This window comes from Mesoplodon densirostris, chromosome 4 (assembly GCF_025265405.1).
Source record: "Mesoplodon densirostris isolate mMesDen1 chromosome 4, mMesDen1 primary haplotype, whole genome shotgun sequence".
Classification (NCBI taxonomy): Eukaryota; Metazoa; Chordata; class Mammalia; order Artiodactyla; family Ziphiidae; genus Mesoplodon; species Mesoplodon densirostris.
The window spans coordinates 51,779,946-51,802,012 of record NC_082664.1 but is presented as its reverse complement, the minus strand read 5'-3'; the positions used below and the strand labels follow the sequence as shown (position 1 = coordinate 51,802,012).

Here is a 22,067-nt window from a genome sequence, read left to right as displayed (position 1 = left end):
AAAGAATTAACCTAAGAAAAAAGAACTTCACAGAGAAAAATTTTAAACTCTATTAAATAACAAATGAGGGACTTCCCTGGTGGCGCAGTGGTTAATACTCCGCCTGTCAATGCAGGGGACACGGGTTCCAGCCCTGGTCCAGGAAGATCCCACATGCCGCGGAGCAACTAAGCCCGTGCGCCACAACTTCTGAAGCCCGCGTGCCTAGAGCCCGTGCTCCGCAACAAGAGAAGCCACCGCAATGAGAAGCCCGCGCACTGCAACAAAGAGTAGCTCCTGCTCTCCGCAACTAGAGAAAGCCCATGCACAGCAATGAAGACCCAATGCAGCCAAAAAATCAACAAATAAATAAACTTTAAATAACAAATGAGTATGCATAAATGAAAAGATATGCCAAGTTCATGGATGGGAAAACTCAAAATTATAAAGAAGTAAATCTCCCCCTAATCTATCTACCTAATTTCAATAATATTTTCAAAATAATACTTTAAGATACTAAATGTTATATAGAATAAAAGTCTATAAGTAGTAAAGCAATTTAAAAAAAACAAACAAGTGCTAAACTTCTAAAACTGATGAAAATCTGAATAAGGCCGTTGGATTGTGCTAATGTCAATTTCCTGGTTTTGATACTGTTATTACAGTTATGTAAGGTGTTGCTGGGGTAAATTGGGTGAAGAAGGGTACATGAGAGCTCTCTGTTCTTTTGCAACTTCCTATGGATCTATAATCATTTCAAAATAAAAAGTATAAAAAGAAAAAATAAAAAGTATAAACAAAACCTTCACTAACCTTACCTTTCTTCCCTTAAAAAAAGGTTCCCAAAAGAGCTGTCTACAAACCCCCACGATGAATCACAAATCCTATCCCACTCTAATCCCCCTCCAATCCACTAATACACAGCAGCCAGAATCAACTTCTGAGACATCAACACTTAATCACTTCTTTAAAACCCTTTAAAAGCCTCCCAGCGCTCTTAGAATAAGATTTCATGTATATTTAAAACAAAAACAGTGCTGTGATGTAGCCCCTCTCCGATGTCATTCCACACCATCTCTGTTCCGCTAAGCTCTAGTCACACTCATCTTGCCCACATTCTAGTTCCCGAAACAGCCAAGACCTTTCCAGCTTTGAAACCTTCGCATAAACCATTCCCTCTACAGAGAGCGGAGAAAAACAGTAGTGGCGAATGTGGTCTCCAAACTCCAAATCACAGGACGCTGAATTCTGTAGGGTTTAATTAGCAACTAACTGAGCTGCTTCTCACAGGGGCAACTCTATGCAGCATGCGTGTGCCAGGAACTGATTGATATAAGACCGGTTTTAGTTCTTCCAAGTAACATCAGGAAGGCCAGCGAATGAACAGCATATTTGATTGCTTACCGTGTGTTAGGTCTTTTAATCCTCAAAACGACCACTTAACGCGAGAGACTAGAATCTATTCACAACTGAGCCTTTAAGGACCTTAACTAACCCGCCCAGAGTTGAATAGGAAGTGGCGGGGTTGTATTCAGAGCCAGAACTGTTCTTGACCTCTACTCAACACTGCCTTTCTTATTCTTTTCCTCTCGCCCACAAACCTACAGATGATCCAGGCAGGTAGCTCCTGGAATCATAGGTTGGAGCCCGGGATTCACAGGATCCCGACCCTCTCCCACGCCGAGGACAGGGAAGTAGCGCAGGGGCAGAGGTCCAGCACGAGGCACCTCTGAGAGAAGCAGCGCAGACCGCGGGGGGTCGGGCCAGCGGCTACTCACCTGGTGCTGGCTCTGCGGCCACCTTGGCACAACAGCCAGGGCTTCCCCGGCGCGGGCGCGCACGCCGCGGAGAAGCCCCCGGGAAACCCCCCGCGGGCCACTCCGCAGACACTGCCTAGATAACGTAGCGCCAGCACCATCGCCTGCGCCTCCTCCCCTGCCTCAAGCCCCAGGAGCCGGCCCTTGAGCCCTACACTGCCCAGGTCCAGGCGCTCTCTAGCCCCGCCCCCAGGCAGAGGCCAATGAGGGGCGCGCCTTCGCCCCACGTGAGAGCAGCCGCCAGTGGCCAATGGACTCGCGCGGCGGAGGGCAAAGGGTAGGCCGGCGCCGCCGTAGACGCTGGGGACGCTAGCTCGCTCCTTCCTTTTGACGCTGTGAGTAGAGGAGCTAGGCCCCGGGTGGGGCGGGTCTAGGGTGGTGGTTACCCTCTGCCCTTTCCCTTCTCCCATCGCTAGGCTGACTGAAAATCTGGCCCGCCGAGTCGGGCGTCCTCGCTCTTCACCGCCGAGCGGACTCGGGGCCGCGGGAGAAAGTCGGGATGATTATGGTGAAAACTGTCGTTCGGTCAAGCCCAACGGCCTCCCTACCTCCCGCCAGGCCCCGCCCCTCTCGACCCCGCGCCGCGTCACGCGAGGCTCCGCCCCCTCTCGACCCCGCCCCCTTCAGCCCCTCCCCGCGTCACGTGAGGCTCCTTTCAGGGCACCGCGGTCTCCAACCCGGCTCACACCCAGTGGAGTGGCCACTGGAGGGGCGCTCGCTGTCCAGCCCTAGCCCTCTCCGGACGGAGGCTCTGTCATGGCAACGCCTGATAGCCTGCAGTCTTCTGGACTTCCATATATGTGGCTCCTGGCGTGCCATTCATTCATTTATTGGTCCTGTAAATATTGAGCGCCTAAGTGAACCAGACGGCTCGGTCTCTGACATCATTTAGCCATCTATTTCCTTTTTTAAAAAATCCTGGACCGAGATATACTTCTAAATATGCTGTGCGGGCCTGGGAACAGCGACTCACCTGTGCAGGTCACTTCACCCCTGTTTATCTGTAAAATGAGGGAAGTGGACCGTGTAATGTATGAAAGACCTGTGTTAAATTACATGATCCTTTATCACCATGCCTGTTTAACATTTGTTCTCTCTGCTTGATGGAAGTTTTTTAATTTTTAGGGTCGGGACAGCTGAACAAAAATAGAATCATTTAACTTTATTGCTGGAAGGACTTATTCTTGCCTGTGTGAATTTGGCTCCAGTTATTAGTCGGGTAGCTTGGGGAAGTCATTTCACCTCTTTGCCTCAGACCCTTCTCTGTGAACTAGGAGTAATAGCAGGATCTCCTTCATAGGACTTTTGTGTGGATTACACGAGATAGGGCTCATCAGATGTTAACACAGTAAAGTGCTCGATAAAGTGATGGCTTTTATTATGTTTATATGGTTTTATCACCTGGACAGTTGTACATATTTTCTTTATCTGCGAAAATAATGTGGAATGTTGCCTGCTTGTTCATCACAAATGAAAAAAATAAGAAATGGTTTTTTTTTTTAGTTCAATTTTTTAGTTTTAAGCTAATTGTAGACTCCCATACAGTTGTAAGACACAGTAGAGATCCTGTGTACCCTTTACCCAGTCTTCCCCAACGGTAACATCTTGTAAAAGGATAGAACAATAACTCAACCAGGAAATTGACATTGACACAGCCCATGGATCTTATTGAGATAATCACAGTTTTACCTTTGTGCATGTATTTAGGTCTGTATAGTTTTTATCACATGTGTAGGTTTTGTTTTGTTTTTTTTTTTGGCCGTGCCATCGGGCTTTTGGGATCTTAGTGCCCCAACCAGGGATTGAACCCCAGCCCTTGTCAGTGAGAGCTCAGAGTCCTAACCATTGGACCACCAGGGAATTCCGCATGTGTAGATTCTTGTATCCACCACAGGCAAGCTAAAGCACAGTTCCATCACCACCAGGATCCCTCGGTTGTCCTTTTATAAGTACACCTCTCTCCTGCAAGGCACCCTCTTCCCCATTCTAGTCTCCCTTTATAAAATATTGTCATGCCAAGAATGTTACATAAGCAGAATTATACAGTATGTAATTTTCTGGAATTGGATTTTTCACTCAGCATAATCCCTTGAGATCCATCCAAATTGTTGCATGTATTGATAGTTCATTCTAATTGCTGAGAAGTATTTCATGGTATGGATGTACCACAGCATGTTTAACCATTCACCCATTGAAGGACATCTGAGTTACTTTTAGTTTTTAGCTATTTCAAATAAAGCTGCTATGAAAATTAGTGTACAGCTTTTTGTGCAAGCCTGCTTTTGTTTTTCTGGGATAAATGCCCAAGAGTCCAATTGCTGGGTCATATGATAAGCACATGTTTACTTTTGTAAGAAACTGCCAAACTGTTTTCCAAAGTGGCTGTACCATTTTACATTCCCACCAGCAATGTTGAGTGATCCAGCTCCTCTTCAGTGTCACCAACTTTTGGTACTATCACTATTTTTTATTTTAACCGTTGCATGGGATGTAGTTGATTTGTTACTAGGTTGAGTACAGAATTATATAGTTCTAGGGTCTGTGGTCAGTCTTTCATGGGGCAGCCCAGAATAGTGACTTTTTTACTACTCTGTGATTTTGAGCACGTGCTTCTTAGTTTAGCAAAGTGAAAGAACTCAAAATACACATGCTCTTTTTATAAAATTTTCCCTGCTTACCTTCTCCCCTAGGCTTGACTGTACATTAATTTGTTTCATTTAGATAATCTCACATCAAGAGCTCACCTTACATTCATTCACCCTGTAATGTCTTTGGCTAGAGACATTTGTGTTCCAGCCACCACCCTCCTCAGCTAAGAATTCATGTTCATCTTCCATCTCGGTCAGAACCTATGTGAAATTAGTTTAATGAGTGTCAAGTGATATTAGCCTAAGAGTGGCTTTTGGAAACTTTGCTTCTCATTCCTAAGCAATTGCTCTGCTGTTCTATTTCACTAGACTCTAAACACCTCAGGAATAAGAATTGGCATCAATAATGGATGAATTTGCAGTGAAGTGGGGTTATAATTCGGGGAGAAAAAACTCCCCAGTTCTGATACCACCCACCCCTCTCTTCACACTTTTACTGCCCTCAAGAACGAGTTGGCTAGTTCAGTCTTTTTGACCACTAAAATAGCCAACGTTTTGAATAGCCCACCTAAGTAATTATGTTTCATATGTAAGAAAAGAACTTCCACTTAAAAAAAAAACTTGTTTATATGCAAATTGGGGGACTCTCCATATCCTATTTTGAGTCACACATTAGAGGTCTGGTCTTCTCTAAGTTGTGAACATAATAGCAACTTTTAGAAACATCTGTTATGAACTTATGGCTCTAAGCTGTGTTATGATAGTAAGAAGAATTTTTAAAATAATTTTAATTCCTAAATTATTTATCACAGCGGTAATTTAGTAGTGGTTATTTTTTAACTTGCATTTCACTTGTTTCTTTTAATTTATTAAAGCTAAATTCATCAACTCACCACCAGAGGTCTCCTCTTTCCGTCTAGAAAGCATTCTCAGAGGTAGCTGCTTGAATTCATCTGAAATTCCTAATATCAATTAACAAAGTAGCAGTTGAGAATGCAAAAACCTACCAATTAGTTTTTTAAATTTATTGCTAAATAAAAACTTAATTTTCATGTTTAAATTATTTTAAATATAATATGTAATATTTTTAGAGATCATAAGCTGAAGTAAATTTGGTTTAATCTTTCCCTTAAGCTGAAATACAAGGTGGGCCAAAATGAATCAAGTGAAAGTACTTCAGTTTTCACAAACCTCTCTAATTTACCCACTTAACGAGTTTCCCTGGTTTCTGCATGAAAATGTATCACCCACTGAAGATTATTAATTGCCAAATATTTATTAAACTTGCATTAGGGGATGGTGCTGTGCTAGGTGCTAAGAAAAATGGAAATGAGTAATATGTGATTCTTGCTCTTCCTTTTGCCCTTCATACTTCTCTTTTTTCTGCCTAACTGGAAACTCTTAATCATCCTTTGAGACCCATCTCAGAAGACACCTCTAGTATGAAGCCTATCCCTCACTCCCTTCTCTAAGCTCTCACAGAACTTGTCCATACCTCCATTAAGACATCGTGTTGCATGTTATTCATTTGTTTATATGTCATCTATACGTATACGGTACATATACTACACATTCTATGAGGACAGGAACCTTGTTTTTCTCGGTCTCTCTCTCCTGTGTTGTTGTTTTGTTTTGCTTCTGTCTTGCCATTGAATCTCTTGCACTAAGTATAGCAGACATTCAATATTTATTGCATAAATGAATGGATGGATGGAGATGGCATTTGAGTAAGGTCTTGAGGTTGGGGAAGATTTCCATAGGATTCTGGGGGGGGGGATGGTAAATGGAGGAAACAGCCTGAGTTGAAGCTGGAAAGCCCAGATTTGTAAATAAGGTTGGCAGCCAAAGGAGTTACTGAGATGGGCACAGGTGGAGAGAGATTTAACCAAACGCTGGAAAGGGCTGAGAATGTGGGAGGAAGTAGCAGGGGGAGAAGTTTGCAGTAATGAAGGCAGAGTGATGATGGAGAAGGGATAAAGAGGCTAGTAGATGACCCCAGGGTTCTGTCCTCAGACCTCAGCTCTCTTTGTTTTACAACCCAACATCCTTGGGCACTTCCTCAGCATTAAGGTAGCTCCCACTCAGGCCTCTTTCTAGTCCTCTTCTTTTTCCTGAGTTCTAGAACCCTCCAATGACTGAGGAAAGAGCCCTGGACTAATAAGAGAGAAAACTAGGTTCCAGTTTCAGCACTGCTAACAATTAACCATGAAACACTGGACAAGTCCCTTTAAACACATGTGTTTATTAATACCCCACCTTGTTCCAGAAAGGATTTAGGGTGTCAGCAAGTTACTTATTATCAGGGCTTAAGTTTCCTCATCTCTAAATGACCCTCAGTCTTGATGCTGCTGTCTGAGTAATATTCCTGAAGCATAGTGCTAACCATGCCAGTGCTCTGTGCTAAAATCTCAATGATTCCCAGCCACCTGCAGAAGACAAACTTTCTGGCTGATCATGGGAGACCCTTCCCGATATGACTGTGTACATTGTCTCCCTCCTCTTCTCATGATCCCCATGTGCTGAGCCAACTGAACTACAACATGCCTTAAAGGTTCCTGCCTCAGCTTATCACCTGACCTACATTTTCCTGGCATCTTTGTCTATTGAAATCCTTGTGTGTCTTTAACTCTTTTGAGGTATTTTCCAGGTTCTATCATTTATTTTAACTACCTGGTAACTTGTTTTAGCTCATTCCACCCTGCATTAAATTGTCAGCTCCTCAAAGGCAGAGACCATGTTTCATTTATCTTTGTTTTCCCCCCACCTGGCACACTATCAGAGAAATTTGAATTGAGGTAAATCAGGTTGAGACCCAATTCCAAAATCGTCTTCTCAACTCATAGTTTTGGGTTTTTACAGCTGGAAATCATCTGAGCAAATCATCTCATTTTACAAATGAGAAAACCAAGGGTCAGAGAGGTGAAGTTACTTGCCCAGTCTTTCCCAGCTGACCTTGTACAGCTCTTGCTTTGCATTCTTCTGGGGACACTACTTGCAGCCTTGTGATAGGAAGATCTGTTTCCACGACTCCTCTCCTTTTCTGGATGTAAGTGCCTTAACCTTGACACATTGCTCCTTAGGTGATTTTAGTTTGTCATTTTGGTACTGGAAATGTAGATTGGGACTGGAGCTGGTTTCAGTAAATTTGTAGATGCACTGCCTGAATGGACACCAGGTGGCACCACTGCAGGCTGACTCCAATTGAGGAGTGAACAAGTAGAAAGAACAATGTCAAGGCTGGAAGGAACCAGAGACCATTCAATTAAGCCTCTCATTTTTGCAGCAAAAGAAACCAAAAAACAGGAGTAACTTGCTTAATAACTATTGAGTGGCAAGTGAGTCATCAGCTTTATCAGCACAAGAGCACTGAGTCTGAAGTTGTAAAGTCAGTTACCGTATGTATGGGACTCTGATTGCCAGCTGATGATCTAATATGAATACTGTTTTATGTGTCTAGATCAAATGATGCTGTTTGGAAAAATTTCCCAGCAGTTCTGTGGCTTAAAGAAACTCCCAAGGTCACGTGACTCCCGATACTTCTGGGGCTGGTTGAATGCAGTGTTTAATAAGTAAGTTACTCTAACTAAAGTGAAGAAATGTGGGAATTGTTACAGCTTGATGAGTTCCCAGTAGCTAATTTGGTTATTTCTTGTGTTTCAAATGTTTTGTGTCCTGCGTGCAGTACTACCCTAACTTTCTTTTAAAGCAAATAAAACATACAAGCACTGAATAAAGATCAGAAAAATAGATTACAGAATATTAACTGTCTGGGTTACAGGACTTAAGTGATTCTTCTTATTCATCCTTTCAATGCCTTTCAAGTTTTCTGAAATGAACATTTATTACTTTTGTAATCAGAAAAGCTCAGTAAATGTAATTTTAGAATATTTTATTCTATGGCTTCTTAAGGGATGTAGTTAACCTTTTGAATACTATCAAGGGAAATCAAGCTTTTAAAAAGTTAGTTGGGGGACTTCCCTGGTGGTGCAGTGGTTAAGAATCTGCCTGCTAATGAAGGGGACACGGGTTCGAGCCCTGGTCCGGGAAGATCCCACATGCCATGGAGCAACTAAGCCCGTGCGCCACAACTACTGAGCCTGCGCTCTAGAGCCCGCAAGCCACAACTACTGAGCCCACGTGCCACAACTACTGAGCCCACGTGCCACAACTACTGAAGCCCGCACACCCAGAGCCTGTGCTCCACAACAAAGAGAAGACACTGCAATGAGAAGTCTGCGCACCGCAATGAAGAGTAGCCCCTGCTCGCCGCAACTAGAGAAAGCCCGCATACAGCGACGAAGACCCAACGCAGCCAAAAATAAATATATAAATAAATTCATTTAAAAAAATAAAATAAAAAGTTGGTGGCATGCTTAGAAATATTTTGAAACTGACAAAACTAACCTCCTTTGTTGCTTAATATAGCATTAATATCACTAACTAGAGAAAAAGGCATATGTTAAAATTAATGAATATCACTTAATGACATTAATTTGAACAAAGTTTCGAAATTATTCCCTTTTTAATCTTTTGTCAGTAATAAAAATGATAACCAAGTGTAGTCATTCATTCAAAACATAGATACTGAGTACCTCCTGGTGTGAAGCTGTTGTGCTACATATGAATCAATGAAGACTCAATGTCTGCCTGATAAACTCACATAAGAATAACATGCCTTGACAGAGTTCACTTGAAAACAAAAACAAAAGCAAAAAAGGTAGCAGGTAGAGTCATTGAATGTTTTCTTTACATGGATTTCACTAATATATTATCTCCCTCCTCATCATGTGAAGTGAAAAGTGGTTGCTATTCTGTATTTACTTTGGTGAACATAGTTAAGCTAGTGACTATAGTAAAACCTACCTGCTTTTTTCTCTTGCCAACAGAGTGGATCATGAACGCATCCGGGATGTTGGCCCTGACAGGGCGGCGTCCGAGTGGCTGCTGCGCTGTGGGGCTCTGGTGCGCTACCACGGCCAGGAGAGGTGGCAGAAGGACTACAACCACCTCCCAACAGGCCCTCTGGACAAATACAAGATTCAGGCAATTGATGCCACTGATTCTTGTATCATGAGCATTGGATTTGATCACATGGGTAACTCCCCTATCATTTGTTATGGGAAATGCAGGTGATTTGCAGTGACATTTGGTTGCAGTTGACTCACTATTATAGTCATAGGTGTGTCCTTTTTGCCTTTTTCAGTCCAATCCAGCTTGTTTCTTCCTGTGTATGATATTTATTTTTAAATTAAATAGAGGTTACAAATACCTTCCTCTCCTTTCTCCCTGCACTAAGCTTGTCTCTACATGCCTTTATTCTGTGCTTTATTGACTTAAAATTCAAGGCCTTGTCAAATTATCTTTGTCAAACTTCTGTCATTGAGAAACGCTCACTAATGTAGAAATAATTATATCCACACAGCTTCTGCTTGTGTCGGCATTTCTTTCCTCCAGTGCATTGGGCATCTGACTGCAGAATGGCCCTGTCCATCAGCACAACCTGTAGAGTGAATACCTTGTATGGTTAATAGGGTGACTAATCGTTACTGTTTTCCTGGGGCTAAGAGGTTTCCTAGGACTTAGGACTTTCAATCCTAAAACTAGAACAATTCTGGGCAAACTAGGATAGTTGATCATCTTAATGGTAAAGCAGGTTCTTAAACTGTACTTTTTTTCCCCCAGAAGGCCTACAGCATGTTGAAAAAATAAGGCTATGCAAGTGTCACTATATTGAGGATGACTGTTTGCAGAGACTTAGTCAACTTAAAAATTTACAAAAAAGCATGTTGGAAATGGAAATAATTTCATGTGGGAATATCACAGACAAAGGTATCATTGCTTTGCATCATTTAAGGTAGGTGGTCAGTGCCAAAATGGAAACTTGATAATGTTAAGGTGAATAATTGGAATTTAAAACAGTTGAGAGGTGGTGTCTTTTTTTTAATTCTGAAAAATATAATTTATGAAAATGACTTAGCTGTCAGCTAGAATATTTTAAAACAGTTTAAATTATCACCCTTAATATGTCATGGTTGTATTGCATTTTTTAGGGAGCATCTTTTAAAAAAATTGACCTACATAAAGCACCTAGCATGGTTCCTCTTACAGAAAGCTTTCAGTAAGCACTAGCTATTATACTTCCTCCCCATCTTTTAATTTCCCCTATGTTCTGCCAATAAGCTCAGCACCACAGAAGTCTGAGAAATCTTAAACATTAGAACCAAAAGTACTAGATTGTTTATCTCTTACATTAGTTGAGGCTTTAAGGCTTCACTTTTTATACACACTTGGTTCCTTTAAGAACTTTCCCAATTTCTTTTCCTTTCTAGGTTAAGATTCGTATTTTTAAAATTCCATTTACCTAAACTAAGAACAAAAACATGAAACCGTTCACCCATTTCTCCCACTCCCCACCCCATGCCTTTGGCAACCACCAATCTGTTCTGTGTATCTATGAGCTTGCTTATTTATTTATTTTTAGCTTCCACATATAAGACATCATACAATATTTGTCTTTCTCTGACTTATTTCACTTAGCATAATGCCCTCAAGGTCCATCCAAGTTGTTGCCAATGCAGAATTTCATTTTTTTATGGCTGAATACTACAGCACTGTATACAGATACCACATTTTCTTTACCTAATCCATCAATGGACGCTTAGGTTTTTTCTGTATCTTGACTATTGTAAATAATGCTGCAATGAACATGGGGGTACAGATACCTTTTCGAGTTAGTGTTTTTGTTTTCTTCAGGTAAATGCTGAAAAGTAGAATTGCTGGATCATATGGTAGTTCTGTTTTTAATTTTTTGAGGAACCTCCATGCTGTTTTACATATGACTGCACCAATTTACAATCCCACCAACAGTGCACAAGGACTCCCTTTTCTCCACATCCTCACCAACACTTATTTCTAGTCTTTTTGATAATGGCCATTCTAACAACAGTGTGAGGTGTTTTCTCATAGTGGTTTTGATTTGCATTTCCCTGATAATGATGTAGAGTATCTTTTCATGTACCTGTTCTCCATCTGTATGTCTTCTTTGGAAAAATGTCTATTCAGATATTTTGCCCATTTTAAAAATTGGATTGTTTGGGGTTTTTCCTGTTGAGTCGTATGAGTTCTTTATACATTTTGGATGTTAGTTCCTTATCAGATATATGATTTGCAAATATTTTCTCCCATTCAGTAGGTTGTCTTTTCATTTTGTTGATGGTTTCCTTTGCTGTATATAAGATTTTCAATTTGATGTAGTCCCACTTGTTTATTTTTGTTTTAGTTGTTTTTGGTTTTAGGGTCAGATGCAAAAAATCATCACCATGACTGATGTCATATTTTATATTTAACATACAAAGGAGTTCTATGCCATAATATACATAAAATATTTGGAAGAATTCAGCAGCATTATTGATGTAATTCAGAACAACTAAACTGTCCAAGGTCTGGCTTAGTGCCCAGCATGAATTTCATTTAAAGTAGTACTCTAAGACTACCATTCTAAAAGTCATTTTGAAAGTGTAAGATGATATGAACACATTCTGTGTGTAGCTTTTTTAAGTCAATAAAGCAAGTTTATTTTTAATGCTATGAGTAAAGGCCAAGTTAAATTAACTTTTAAAAATTTCTCTTCCAGAAACCTCAAGTATTTGTTTTTAAGTGATCTTCCTGGCGTAAAAGAAAAAGAAAAAATTGTCCAAGCCTTTAAAACATCACTGCCTTCTCTGGAACTAAAATTAGACTTGAAGTAAAATAGTAATATTCAGTAAGTGTCTTATTTCAATATAAAGTATCGTGTGCAATTGTTGATCCTAAACAGCAACAAATATTACATAAACATCAACAGAACTATAAGAATGTTATACCACAACATTCTAGCAGAGTCCATCATGTAGAAAATAAACATTCAGATGTGATTCACTAAAGTTACTAAGTTAGAAGTGAGAATTTAGGTACATTAAATCATTTTAAGAAAAATACAAACCAGGTACCATTTTAATTCTTAAATATTCCTTATTTTATATCAATCCTATATAAATATCTCTTGATGTAGATACTTAAGAGTTCTTTAAAATGATTTAAATGTACAACACATTCTTTATTTTTAACAGTAATTTGTTACATTTTAAAGTTTTTGAAGCATGTTACTATAAATATACAATTATGAAAAACTGGAAGCTAAATTTCAGATTCACTGATGGAGTCAATTACGCAAAGTAGTCAGAGGTTGCTGGGGCATTCATATTGCTTCCCAGGATTTGCATGCATTTGTCTTGATCCTGCATTCCTGTGCTCTTTATACCATACATCCTTTCTCTGAATGAACAGTTTCTGGCTAATTTGTCTATTTTGTAGGCTTAGTCTAGTGTCTTATTAAAACTAGACATAAATACCTGGCTGGATTTAAATAGCTTTGAGGATTGCAATAGAACAGAGGAAACAACGATGAAGGCCAGCAGAGCTATACTTACTTTCTGCTTAAATTAAAAAACTGCTTCAAACAGAAAAATTTAACATGTCAATTAGAAACTAATTTGTATTCCCTCATATATGTTGGATAGTACTTCCCATGAGCTCAAGGGACATCATAAGAAGTATAAGCACAAAATTCACTTTACATCTAGAAAGCAGTGATAAAGAATATCATAAATAGGTATAAACAGATCTTTATTTTTACCTGCTGCAAATGGTCCTGATTCTATTATTGTTAGTTATATGCCACCTTGTTTGTGGATTTCTGTATGTTTGGTTTGAATATTAATCTGTTGAATATAACCTTGACTGGAGATAATTTTAAAATAAACACTTTCTGTGATACAGCATTAAAGTAGAAAAATGAATTTTAGTTGTGTTAGGAACCAGCTTATGTAGATAGCACATACCATAAATGATATAGTTTACTAATATAATTGCCACTGTCATTTTAAAAATCAGAAAATAGTAAATAAAAAAATGATAAGGATGTAGAACAGTCTTATGTGAAACAGTGGTGATTCCATGCTGAAGGAAAGATCACAGATATGGTTAAAGTAAGTATAAGCATATATTTAATAGAACTCATTAGAAAAAAATGACCACTTCTATCTCAACCTTGTTTGATTACTATGTGATGAAGCAACTGACTGACCACAGGTTAGTCTGGAGCTACTTTTCTACTCTGAATGGTATTCCTTAAAACTACTGGATAAATTAGGCAGTTATAGTCATCTGCCTCATCAGGTACACTGTTGGGGGTAAGGAAAAACACAAAATGTAAACTATTAGCAGAAACTGGATGTCCTTCTTTGTCATTTGAATCAAGTCTACATAACAAGAAGTAGATTATACGGTGACTAGTATTTAACCCGCTATCAGCTCTATGCAAGAAGCTACATACATTAGGAAGCCTCAGGACATCACTAAACTGGCTGGGGTAGCCAAAATTATTGAACAGATGCCAGAATTTGGTGGATTACTTAACAGTAAGTGAATAAGGTCAAATGCTCTCATGAAGAAAATTAACGTAGCAGTAAACTGAGAATGCAGAAGAAAGGTTTTGAAGATACAGTAAAATACATCTTCAAAAACCATGGCTGAGGACTGCTAGGAAATAGCAGCACTTCAATCAAAAATGGGGTTGAGTAATAAGAAGCAGACATCAGCTTCATATTGCCCTTGTGTCCAGGGGACAAGGATGAAAAAGCTTTATGAATAGGAGCAATAGGCCAAATCAAAGCTAGTTATATGTCATCATTTTAAGTATCACTGTACAAAGCTAGGAATTCTCAATGATATCATTTTGGTCTATTTTCTTATTAGTTAGGTTTTGGTTGTTAGGTTGGTATATACACACACATATATGTGTGTGCACTATAGATATACACACATACACATACAGTGTAAAAAGATATTTCAGGGAAAACATCAGCTTATAACCTTATGTCTTTTATGACCCAAGTAAAAGCTCATAAGCAGTTTCTTCCAAAACCCAGATCACTGTAGTCCTGCCAGTATCTCTGTCTCCAAGTCTGAGGCTGAGCTGGAGAGAATGAAGTACTAATTACTTTCAGGCTGGCAGGCCCAGTTCCTGTGAAGCCTGTGGATCTTGTTCTACCCCTGGGTCAGCTGCCAAGCTTCATGCCACTGTTTGCAAGGGGAATTGGGTGAACAAGTGTGGATGGATTATAGTAAATCCATCTTCCCTGCAAAAATGACTAAGATGCAACCTTTACTAAAGGTAAAGACCAAAGTATATGTAAGAAATGTCTATAAACATATCATTAAATATATAAGCATGTAAATTATCTTTTATGATAATCCATGATTTTAAATATTTTAAACATCTCATATATTCAAGAAAGTTTCAATATATAAAAATCAAGAGCTAGAGCAAGCAGGAAATGGAATTTTAAACATTTTGGTTTCAAGAACCTTAACTCTCCTTAAATACGATGAGAAAATCTGAAAAGGCAGGAGATAGGACTCAAAGCAACAGAGATCCAAGGAAACGTATATGGGCATTCTGTAATCCATTTTTTCACTTGTTGCATATGGTACAATTGAAGCATAAATTTTTTTATCTCTAATTTTGCTGGAGGTATGGGCGAGTGCAGTAGATAGTTTATATTCTGTCCATAAGCTCAGCTACTTAGATACAACAAAAATAAAAGTGAAAATCCAAAGAAGTTTTTCCTTTCTGTTCTGGACACCATCGTCAAGCATGGAACACTGCCTCTGGAATTTCCCTTCACGTCTTGCCAAGTGGCCTCCCCCAGTTAGTTACGTATGTTTTCTCCTGATGATTTTTTCAACATTGTGATTGCTTTCAATCAAATGTATGTTTTATTGAAATTAATGATCAACTCTTTTTTTGTTATCAATCTCCAAGCTCTTTAAATGTTTGGAAAATGGTAGTTAAGTTTCTTGGTGTTATAGTAGTACTTCTTGTTATCCAAAGCTGGGAGGATGCTGCTGCTAGCCAGCTGAGGTAGGTACTGCAACTGAAAATATGAAACACAGAATTACGTTCAATGCCGTACACTTTTTTCATTATTGATAACACATCCAAAAGAGGTAAACAAACAACTTTTCCAGCACAGAAATACTTTTTCTGCACAGAATCCAGGATCTGAGAAAGGACAAAATGTTTAAATTTGGTCTCTGCTCAGGGGCGGAATTGAAGGATGTGGAGCTCACCCCCTCCCATAAATTTGGTCTCTGCTTTTTCTTTTCAATATTTATTTTATATTATAAAGCAAAACATGCATATTAAAGGAAATTTAGAGAATATGAAAAAGAAGGGAAAATCTACATGTTAACATTACTGGAAAAAAACACAGATTCATGGGGGTTAAGAGCTTGCTGGGACCTTAGGGATCATTTAAGCCAATATCTTGTCTTGTAGTGAAGAAAACTGATGTCTGGAGCACTCAGGTGATTTGCCCACCTACTGCCTTAGTTAAAAAGGCAAAACTGCTCCTTTCATGCTGCCAGAAAATGTTTGCATTTATCGTCAATGTCAAATGAAAGTAAGGGAACACATTTTTTTTTGTACAGTACTATATGGCCTTAGGTATCTGAAAAACAAATACTTTAAAATCAAACAATTGGCACCTACAAGCAACACACAAATTAGTTGGGTTCCCCTAGTCTTTCAAGTAAAAATATTTCCATCAAGACCCTCTTTTTTTTTTTTTTAATTGGTGCCTATTTCAGTAGCATTTATGGGCAGGTGGCTCATCCTGAGGTTCTAGTCACAACTCTGCTACAAGTCTCACTTTCTGCCATTGATAATCCACTTTTCTAAGTTTTTTTTTTTTTTTTCATTTTTGGCTGCGTCGGGTCTGTTGCTGCGTGCGGGCTTTCTCTAGTTGCGGTGAGTGGGGGCTACTCTTCGTTGTGGTGCACGGGCTTCTCATTGCGGTGGCTTCTCTTGTCGCGGAGCATGGGCTCTAGGCGCGTGGGCTTCAGTAGTTGTGGCACACGGGCTCAGTAGTTGTGGCGCACGGGCTCTAGAGCGCAGGCTCAGTTGTTGCGCATGTGGGATCTTCCCGTACCAGCGCTCTAACCCATGTCCCCTGCATTGGCAGGCAGATTCTTAACTGCTGCGCCACCAGTGATGTCCCACTTTTTTTTTTTTTTTTTTTTTTGCGGTACGCGGGCCTCTCACTGTTGTGGCCTCTCCCGTTGCGGAGCACAGGCTCCGGACGCGCAGGCTCAGCGGCCATGGCTCACAGGCCCAGCCGCTCTGCGGCACGTGGGATCCTCCCAGACCAGGGCACGAACCCGTGTCCCCTGCATCGGCAGGCGGACTCTCAATCACTGTGCCACCAGGGAAGCCCTAAGTCCCACTTTTTTAAGTTTTAATTCCAGTTTCTTTAAAAGAAGGGATGAGGTTTTCTAAAATCCCTTGTAATTCAAGGGTTCTAAGATGCTTGAACACAAAGAAAACAGCAAGATAAGGGGTAACTCTGAGGGGAAGGTCTATTTCCAGTTTGTTTTGCATTAAAAGCATTCTTAATTTCGTAACTCTGGTCTTTTAGGGCCCTGGGTTTCATGCTATACCTGTTCATAATGGACTGTCCACCCTCTTCTCTCCTCCAAGCCTCACAAACACCACCCAGGTGCCACTCAGCATACTGGGCAGAGGAGGCTGCAAAGGGAAAGACTAAAGACAAGATAATTTATAGCTTAAGGGGCACCTGAGCAGACCCAGAAGCGACCAGGAGCAGCCAGCTCACCTTAACTGTGGTTCCAACTACAGCCCATCCTAAATTATTACGGCTTTTGGCTTATGACAAGACACTTAATGTAAGGCCATTCTGCCACTTTACACCAATCACAATTCCCCACAGGCTCCCTTGGATGCAGCTTGGATGCTGTGATCTGGTTAAATGCACTGTTCTGCTGCTCTCACTGAAAGCACTCATCACCACATTTACACTAGCCAACTCTGATGATTAATGGATCAGGGAGGAAAACATTTCCTTTTTTAGATAAACCTGGAGTGTCAATCAATACTGAAGGTAAACATGATGACAGAGAGCTAACCGGGATGAATTTGATTTCGTTTTCCAAAGCATAAGAAGCACGCTTCTTGTCCCTAGCTGGGACCTGTGCTCATGCACACCAAAAGCCCTGGCCCCTGGCTGGCAGCAGGGAGCTGCTGGGCAAGGTCACCTTTAGGATTCTGGGAGAAGGGCCCTGAGCAGGCAGATGCCTTTGGGACCCTGGTTGGTAGATCTTGTGACCTGTGTGTCTCATGCAAGAATAAAGGTGCTGGAGCTGCAAGCCACAACTGCCACCTCAAGTATAGATTCAGACTCTCCGCACCAGGTGGCAGGTATGAGCTCATTTGAAACTGCAACCTTGGATGCTTCCGTAAAGCAGTGCCCCATTTTTACCCGCGGCAGGTGCTTTCGGCTCTGTCTTAGGGCCTTCCTTGTTGATGTCTCATGCTCTTTTGCCAAATCCCCTATTTCTCTGATGCTGTCAAAATATGGATGCCGCAACAGCTGCTCACATGTCAGTCTCTCGGCAGGATTCATGTGGAGACAGCCCTGAAAGAACAGAAAATACCCTCTTTTTACTTCTTTAAAATTGCATTAACTTATCAAAGTCATTTTTTTCTTCTTTGAAAGATTAAACTCTTCAGTTGGGAACAAAAGGGGGGAAAAAGGAGGAAAAAACACACCAATCATGACTTTCGTTCCTTCCACAATCATTCATGGGTTACCACGTAATGAATTAATAGTTTCTAGGAATAGTAACAAAAAAAACATCATTTTCTCCACCTTGTTCTGTTCTTGAGGTATTTGGCGCTCTGCCCTGAGGGAGTAGGATACAATTTTTGAGTTCACCTCAGTGTCTCACTAGAATAATCCACCTAACCCATTTGGTTCCTTGCCTGTACTTAGTAAAAACTAGTTTTTTATTTAAAAAATCACACATGGTAAAAATAAAATTTATACAGCATGCAGCAGAGTCTCTCCAGCACTCTAGTTCTTCCATTCTCCCTTCTAAAATCAGTTATTTTAGGTATATTCTTCCAGAAATAGTCCATGCATTACAGGTAACTATGTGTATGTAAGGAAGGAGAGGCATAATATACATCTCTTTATGTTACATCATTCTTAACTATTTGCTTTGCCAGTAAATAGGCCAGAGGGCTCATACTTGGAAAGATTAAATCTCACAACTACATACCCCAAGGAACTGTCTCATTTTTTAAAATTATAAATGCATCAGTAAATGTTTTAAATACTTTTTGAAATGGGTGGGACATTGTCTGTAACTTGCAAACATTTTAATTGGTGCCTCATTTTACATAAGGGCTATTATATTTCTGAAAATGTGTATATAAATCAAGTTTTAAAATCAAAACCTATTTCCAATATACTAGGGAGTTGGCTATTTAAAAGAATCCTATGGCTAAACATTTTTTTGAAGAAAAGGATCCTTTTGTAAAACAAACCACCCCAATCTTAAATTTCTATTTTGTGTTAATTTAGATGTCAAATACAGTTTAAGTTTATTTAAAGTGAAAAATACTTTCAGATGTTTTCACTGTTATGTGACCCATTTTTAAAAATGGAAAATATGTATACTTTTCAAAGGAGAAGAAGAATTCTAAAAGGAACACTTTTCAATCCATGGATTGACATACATCATTCTGATTCCCTAGTGGTACAGCTGCCGTGTGCTTCCAGGTCTGTTGGAAGCCATGATTTTACCTTTAAGAGCCCCAGGGCAGGATAAGAGATGTTTGGAAATTTTAATTCAAGTGGTTCCTGTTAAAGAAAAGAAAACAGGGATTTTATTTACAGCATATATTCAAATATAAGGTTACCTCAGATTGAATTTCTTTTGAGTGAGAGAAGCATCTCCCTGGCACCTTCTTCGCCTCTTCCACTCTCTGCCCACCCCACCTCCCTGTGTCTGTTTCATAAGCTCCTTCTTTCCCCACCTCCAAATTGTTTTATAAGCTCCTTCTCTCCCCACCTCCAAATTGCTTTTCCAAATTTTCTTCCTAACCATTAACCCCCTTCACTTCCTGAAGAACTGATGCAGGTAGCAAATTGTGAGGGGATACTAAGGAAAGAAAAAAAACCCAAAACACTCGTCAAGCAATTGTTATTTCCTTTATTTCTGCCTCAACTTATATAACTTGCCTTGCCCTAGAATAACTTTTGGCATTTATCTTGGCATTTATAGAAAGGGGCTCTGATTACTGCATTTATTGATATTTACATAAAGGGAGCTACAAAATAGATTTTTTTCCTGACCCAGAAAATGTTTCTTGGTTTTCTGGAATAAACACTGTTCTCTCATCCCACAAGAGCCTGCTGTTTCCCTGATTATCCTACTGTTTAAAGAGTCTCCTGAGCAGACAATTCATCAATCTCCCTTTGGCCCTTTAAGGCTATTTTGCTCCAGTCACAGGCAGGAGACAATCAGGAATAATAAACACTATAAAGTAGAAGGAATGCCTATGTCAGGCAGACAGACAGGCCAGTTAAAGAGATATACAGCTGATAAAGAGGCTAAAGAGGAGGGGAGCTGAGATATTAAGAGCTAGCCAAGCGGAGTCAAATAAATGACCAGGTGTGTTGTGTGTTTAAAGATGGCAGTTCCCTGGTGCTGCCATCAAGATTAAAAGCACAGTGTTACTTGGGACAGGGGAAGCAGCCAACAACAACCAATTCCTGAGTGTGCAGTTATTCATCACTAATAAGAGATAGGAAACTCCAAAACTGAGGCTCTGAAGACCAACAGGGGAAAAAAAAATCCTAAAGCGGATTTGTATCAGCCTTTGAGAGCGGCCCTCTCCACCCCCACAGCTAAACTATTTCTCTTGCTATTTCTGTGTGTTGAATCTGAGCACCTCTGGGGATTGCCTTGACATCGCTGACACTGAGCCCTGCTGTCTCAGCAAGGACGCCTGGGACGAGGCCGGCTGGTTGGCTGTGATAGGATGGGCCCATCCCGCCTGCTTAGCCGGTTTCCCTGCCCCAGAAGCAAGCAGGCCTCTCTGGCGCAGGGTTGCTGACCGGCAGAGGGACTGGGACACAGATGTTCAACCAGCACAGCCCCCCCACTACTTCTTCCTGTGTTTCTGTCAACAGGAAATCCCCTGCAGCACAACCTCTGGGAAACCATAGGAAGCCTTTTACGCTGATGAAACTGATGAAACCTGGGTTGTTTCGGAGGCTTCTCCGGTAGAAAAGCGAACAGGAAATCGCCAAGGGATATTTAGCGTGAAACTGGGAACGTCCAGGTCACAAGGGAGCCGGCTGGGTCACTTCCCATATGCCAGGTGTCATTCCTGCTTCTGCGGTCCCGCAGGCTCCCAGCTGCCCCACTTTTCCTATTTCTAGCGCTGCAGGAGCAGGGGTGGCGGGGAAGTGGGAGGTGGGAGACTTCACTGCAGGACAGGCCAAGAGGTTGGGAGAACAGACAGCTCCGGTGGAACTGGATGGACCTTCCATCTGGAAACTGAGCAATGGAGAAGGGTTAGTTTCAGTTTGAAAGCACCTTCCTTAGGCAGTAGGAACTCAGGATCTCACAGACCTTAACTGTGCTCAGAAATGTTTTTGAGTATAATACAGGCTCATTAGAAGACTTTTGAAAATATTAAAAAAACATAAAGAAACAAATCATCCCACCACAAAGAGACATTCACTGTTAATATTTTGGTATATATCTTTGCAGCCATTTATTTCACAAACGTAAAAATCTTTGCCTGATTTTCCAGAGGTTGTCATATTGTTTTATATTTATACATGTAAATGTATGTTTTATTAAATATTTATACATGTAAATGTGTGTATTTATTAAATATTTATTAAAATTATGTCAAATTATATATACTGTTTTGTAACTTTTTTTTTTCATTTAGCAATATGTTGTGGACATTTTTTTTTTAGGTGATTACATATGAATCTATTTTTATTAGCTATGTGGTACTTCTATTGTAAGGACATACCATAACTTATTTAATTAATTCCCTACTGATGGAACACTAAAGGAAATGATTTCTATTAAAGAATGTCATGAGAAATGCAAATCGAAACTATAATGAGTTATCACCTCACACTGGTTAGATTGGGCATCATCAGAAAATCTACAAACAATAAATGCTGGAGAGGGTGTGGAGAAAAGGGAACCCTCTTGCACTGTTGGTGGGAATGTAAACTGATAGAGCCACTATGGAGAACAGTATGGAGGTTCCTTAAAAAACTAAAAATAGAATTACCCTATGACACAGCAATCCCACTACTGGGCATATACCCTGAGACAACACAATTCAAAAAGACACGTGCACCCCAATGTTCATTGCAGCTCTATTTACAGTAGCCAGGTCACTGAAGCAACCTAGATGTCCATCGACAGATGACAGGATAAAGAAGATGTGGTACATATATACGATGGAATATTATTCAGCCATAAAAAGGAATGAAACTGGGTCATTTGTAGAGGTGTGGATGGACCTAGAGACTGTCATACAGAGTGAAGTAAGTCAGAAAGAGAAAAACAAATATAGTATATTAACGCATATATGTGGAATCTAGAAAAATGGTACGGGTGAACCGATTTGCAAGGCAGAAATACAGACAGAGATGTAGAGAACAAACGTATGGACACCAAGGGGGAAAAGGGGGGCGGTGGTGGGATGAACTGTGAGATTGGGATTGACACATGTAAACTA

General features: G+C 40.3%; 3 protein-coding genes across 11 annotated transcripts in view; 1 reads left to right on the top strand and 2 right to left on the bottom strand.

The window, feature by feature from the left end:
- Positions 1-1,978, bottom strand: part of L2HGDH (L-2-hydroxyglutarate dehydrogenase) — a 99,828-nt gene extending 97,850 nt beyond the window's left edge. Inside the window, exon 1 of one of the 2 annotated variants that reach the window (XM_060096246.1) lies at positions 1,758-1,978. In XM_060096246.1, the coding sequence (XP_059952229.1) occupies positions 1,758-1,897 (140 nt within the window). In that variant the 5' untranslated portion in view covers positions 1,898-1,978. The remainder of the gene's footprint in view (positions 1-1,757) is intronic. The other variant, XM_060096247.1, reaches the window with a different exon arrangement.
- A 66-nt stretch (positions 1,979-2,044) lies between these two features.
- On the top strand, positions 2,045-21,047 carry DMAC2L (distal membrane arm assembly component 2 like). Of its 4 annotated transcripts, XM_060096254.1 has the most exons (6): positions 7,251-7,430; positions 7,842-7,953; positions 9,271-9,479; positions 10,067-10,238; positions 12,018-12,146; positions 20,485-21,047. In XM_060096254.1, exons 2-5 carry the CDS (start codon positions 7,847-7,849, stop codon positions 12,130-12,132), a joined length of 603 nt encoding a protein of 200 aa, XP_059952237.1. In that variant the 5' UTR covers positions 7,251-7,430; positions 7,842-7,846; the 3' UTR covers positions 12,133-12,146; positions 20,485-21,047. The 4 variants fall into 4 exon arrangements, with proteins under 4 accessions (XP_059952236.1, XP_059952237.1, XP_059952238.1 ...); XM_060096253.1 differs by lacking the exons at positions 7,251-7,430; positions 20,485-21,047 and adding an exon at positions 2,045-2,131 and having other exon boundaries at positions 12,018-14,622; XM_060096255.1 differs by lacking the exon at positions 20,485-21,047 and having other exon boundaries at positions 10,070-10,238; positions 12,018-14,622.
- Positions 14,743-22,067, bottom strand: part of CDKL1 (cyclin dependent kinase like 1) — a 58,418-nt gene continuing 51,093 nt past the window's right edge. For 3 of the 5 annotated variants that reach the window (XM_060096248.1, XM_060096249.1, XM_060096250.1), the window contains 2 exons: positions 19,093-19,149; positions 15,465-17,919 (listed from right to left, as the gene is read on the bottom strand). In XM_060096248.1, coding sequence (XP_059952231.1) covers positions 17,620-17,919; positions 19,093-19,149 — 357 coding nt within the window. In that variant the 3' untranslated portion in view covers positions 15,465-17,619. Of the gene's footprint in view, positions 15,361-15,464; positions 17,920-19,092; positions 19,150-20,552; positions 20,855-22,067 lie in introns of those variants that run through there. The other 2 variants (XM_060096251.1, XR_009531732.1) reach the window with 2 other exon arrangements.

Bases quoted from the DNA above. Each gene is read 5' to 3' on its own strand.
- DMAC2L (XM_060096254.1), top strand. From the start codon at position 7,847: ATGATGCTGTTTGGAAAAATTTCCCAGCAGTTCTGTGGCTTAAAGAAA. The intron at 7,954-9,270 runs GTAAGTTACTCT...TCTTGCCAACAG, and splicing joins TTGAATGCAGTGTTTAATAA to AGTGGATCATGAACGCATCC. The intron at 10,239-12,017 runs GTAGGTGGTCAG...TTTCTCTTCCAG, and splicing joins ATTGCTTTGCATCATTTAAG to AAACCTCAAGTATTTGTTTT.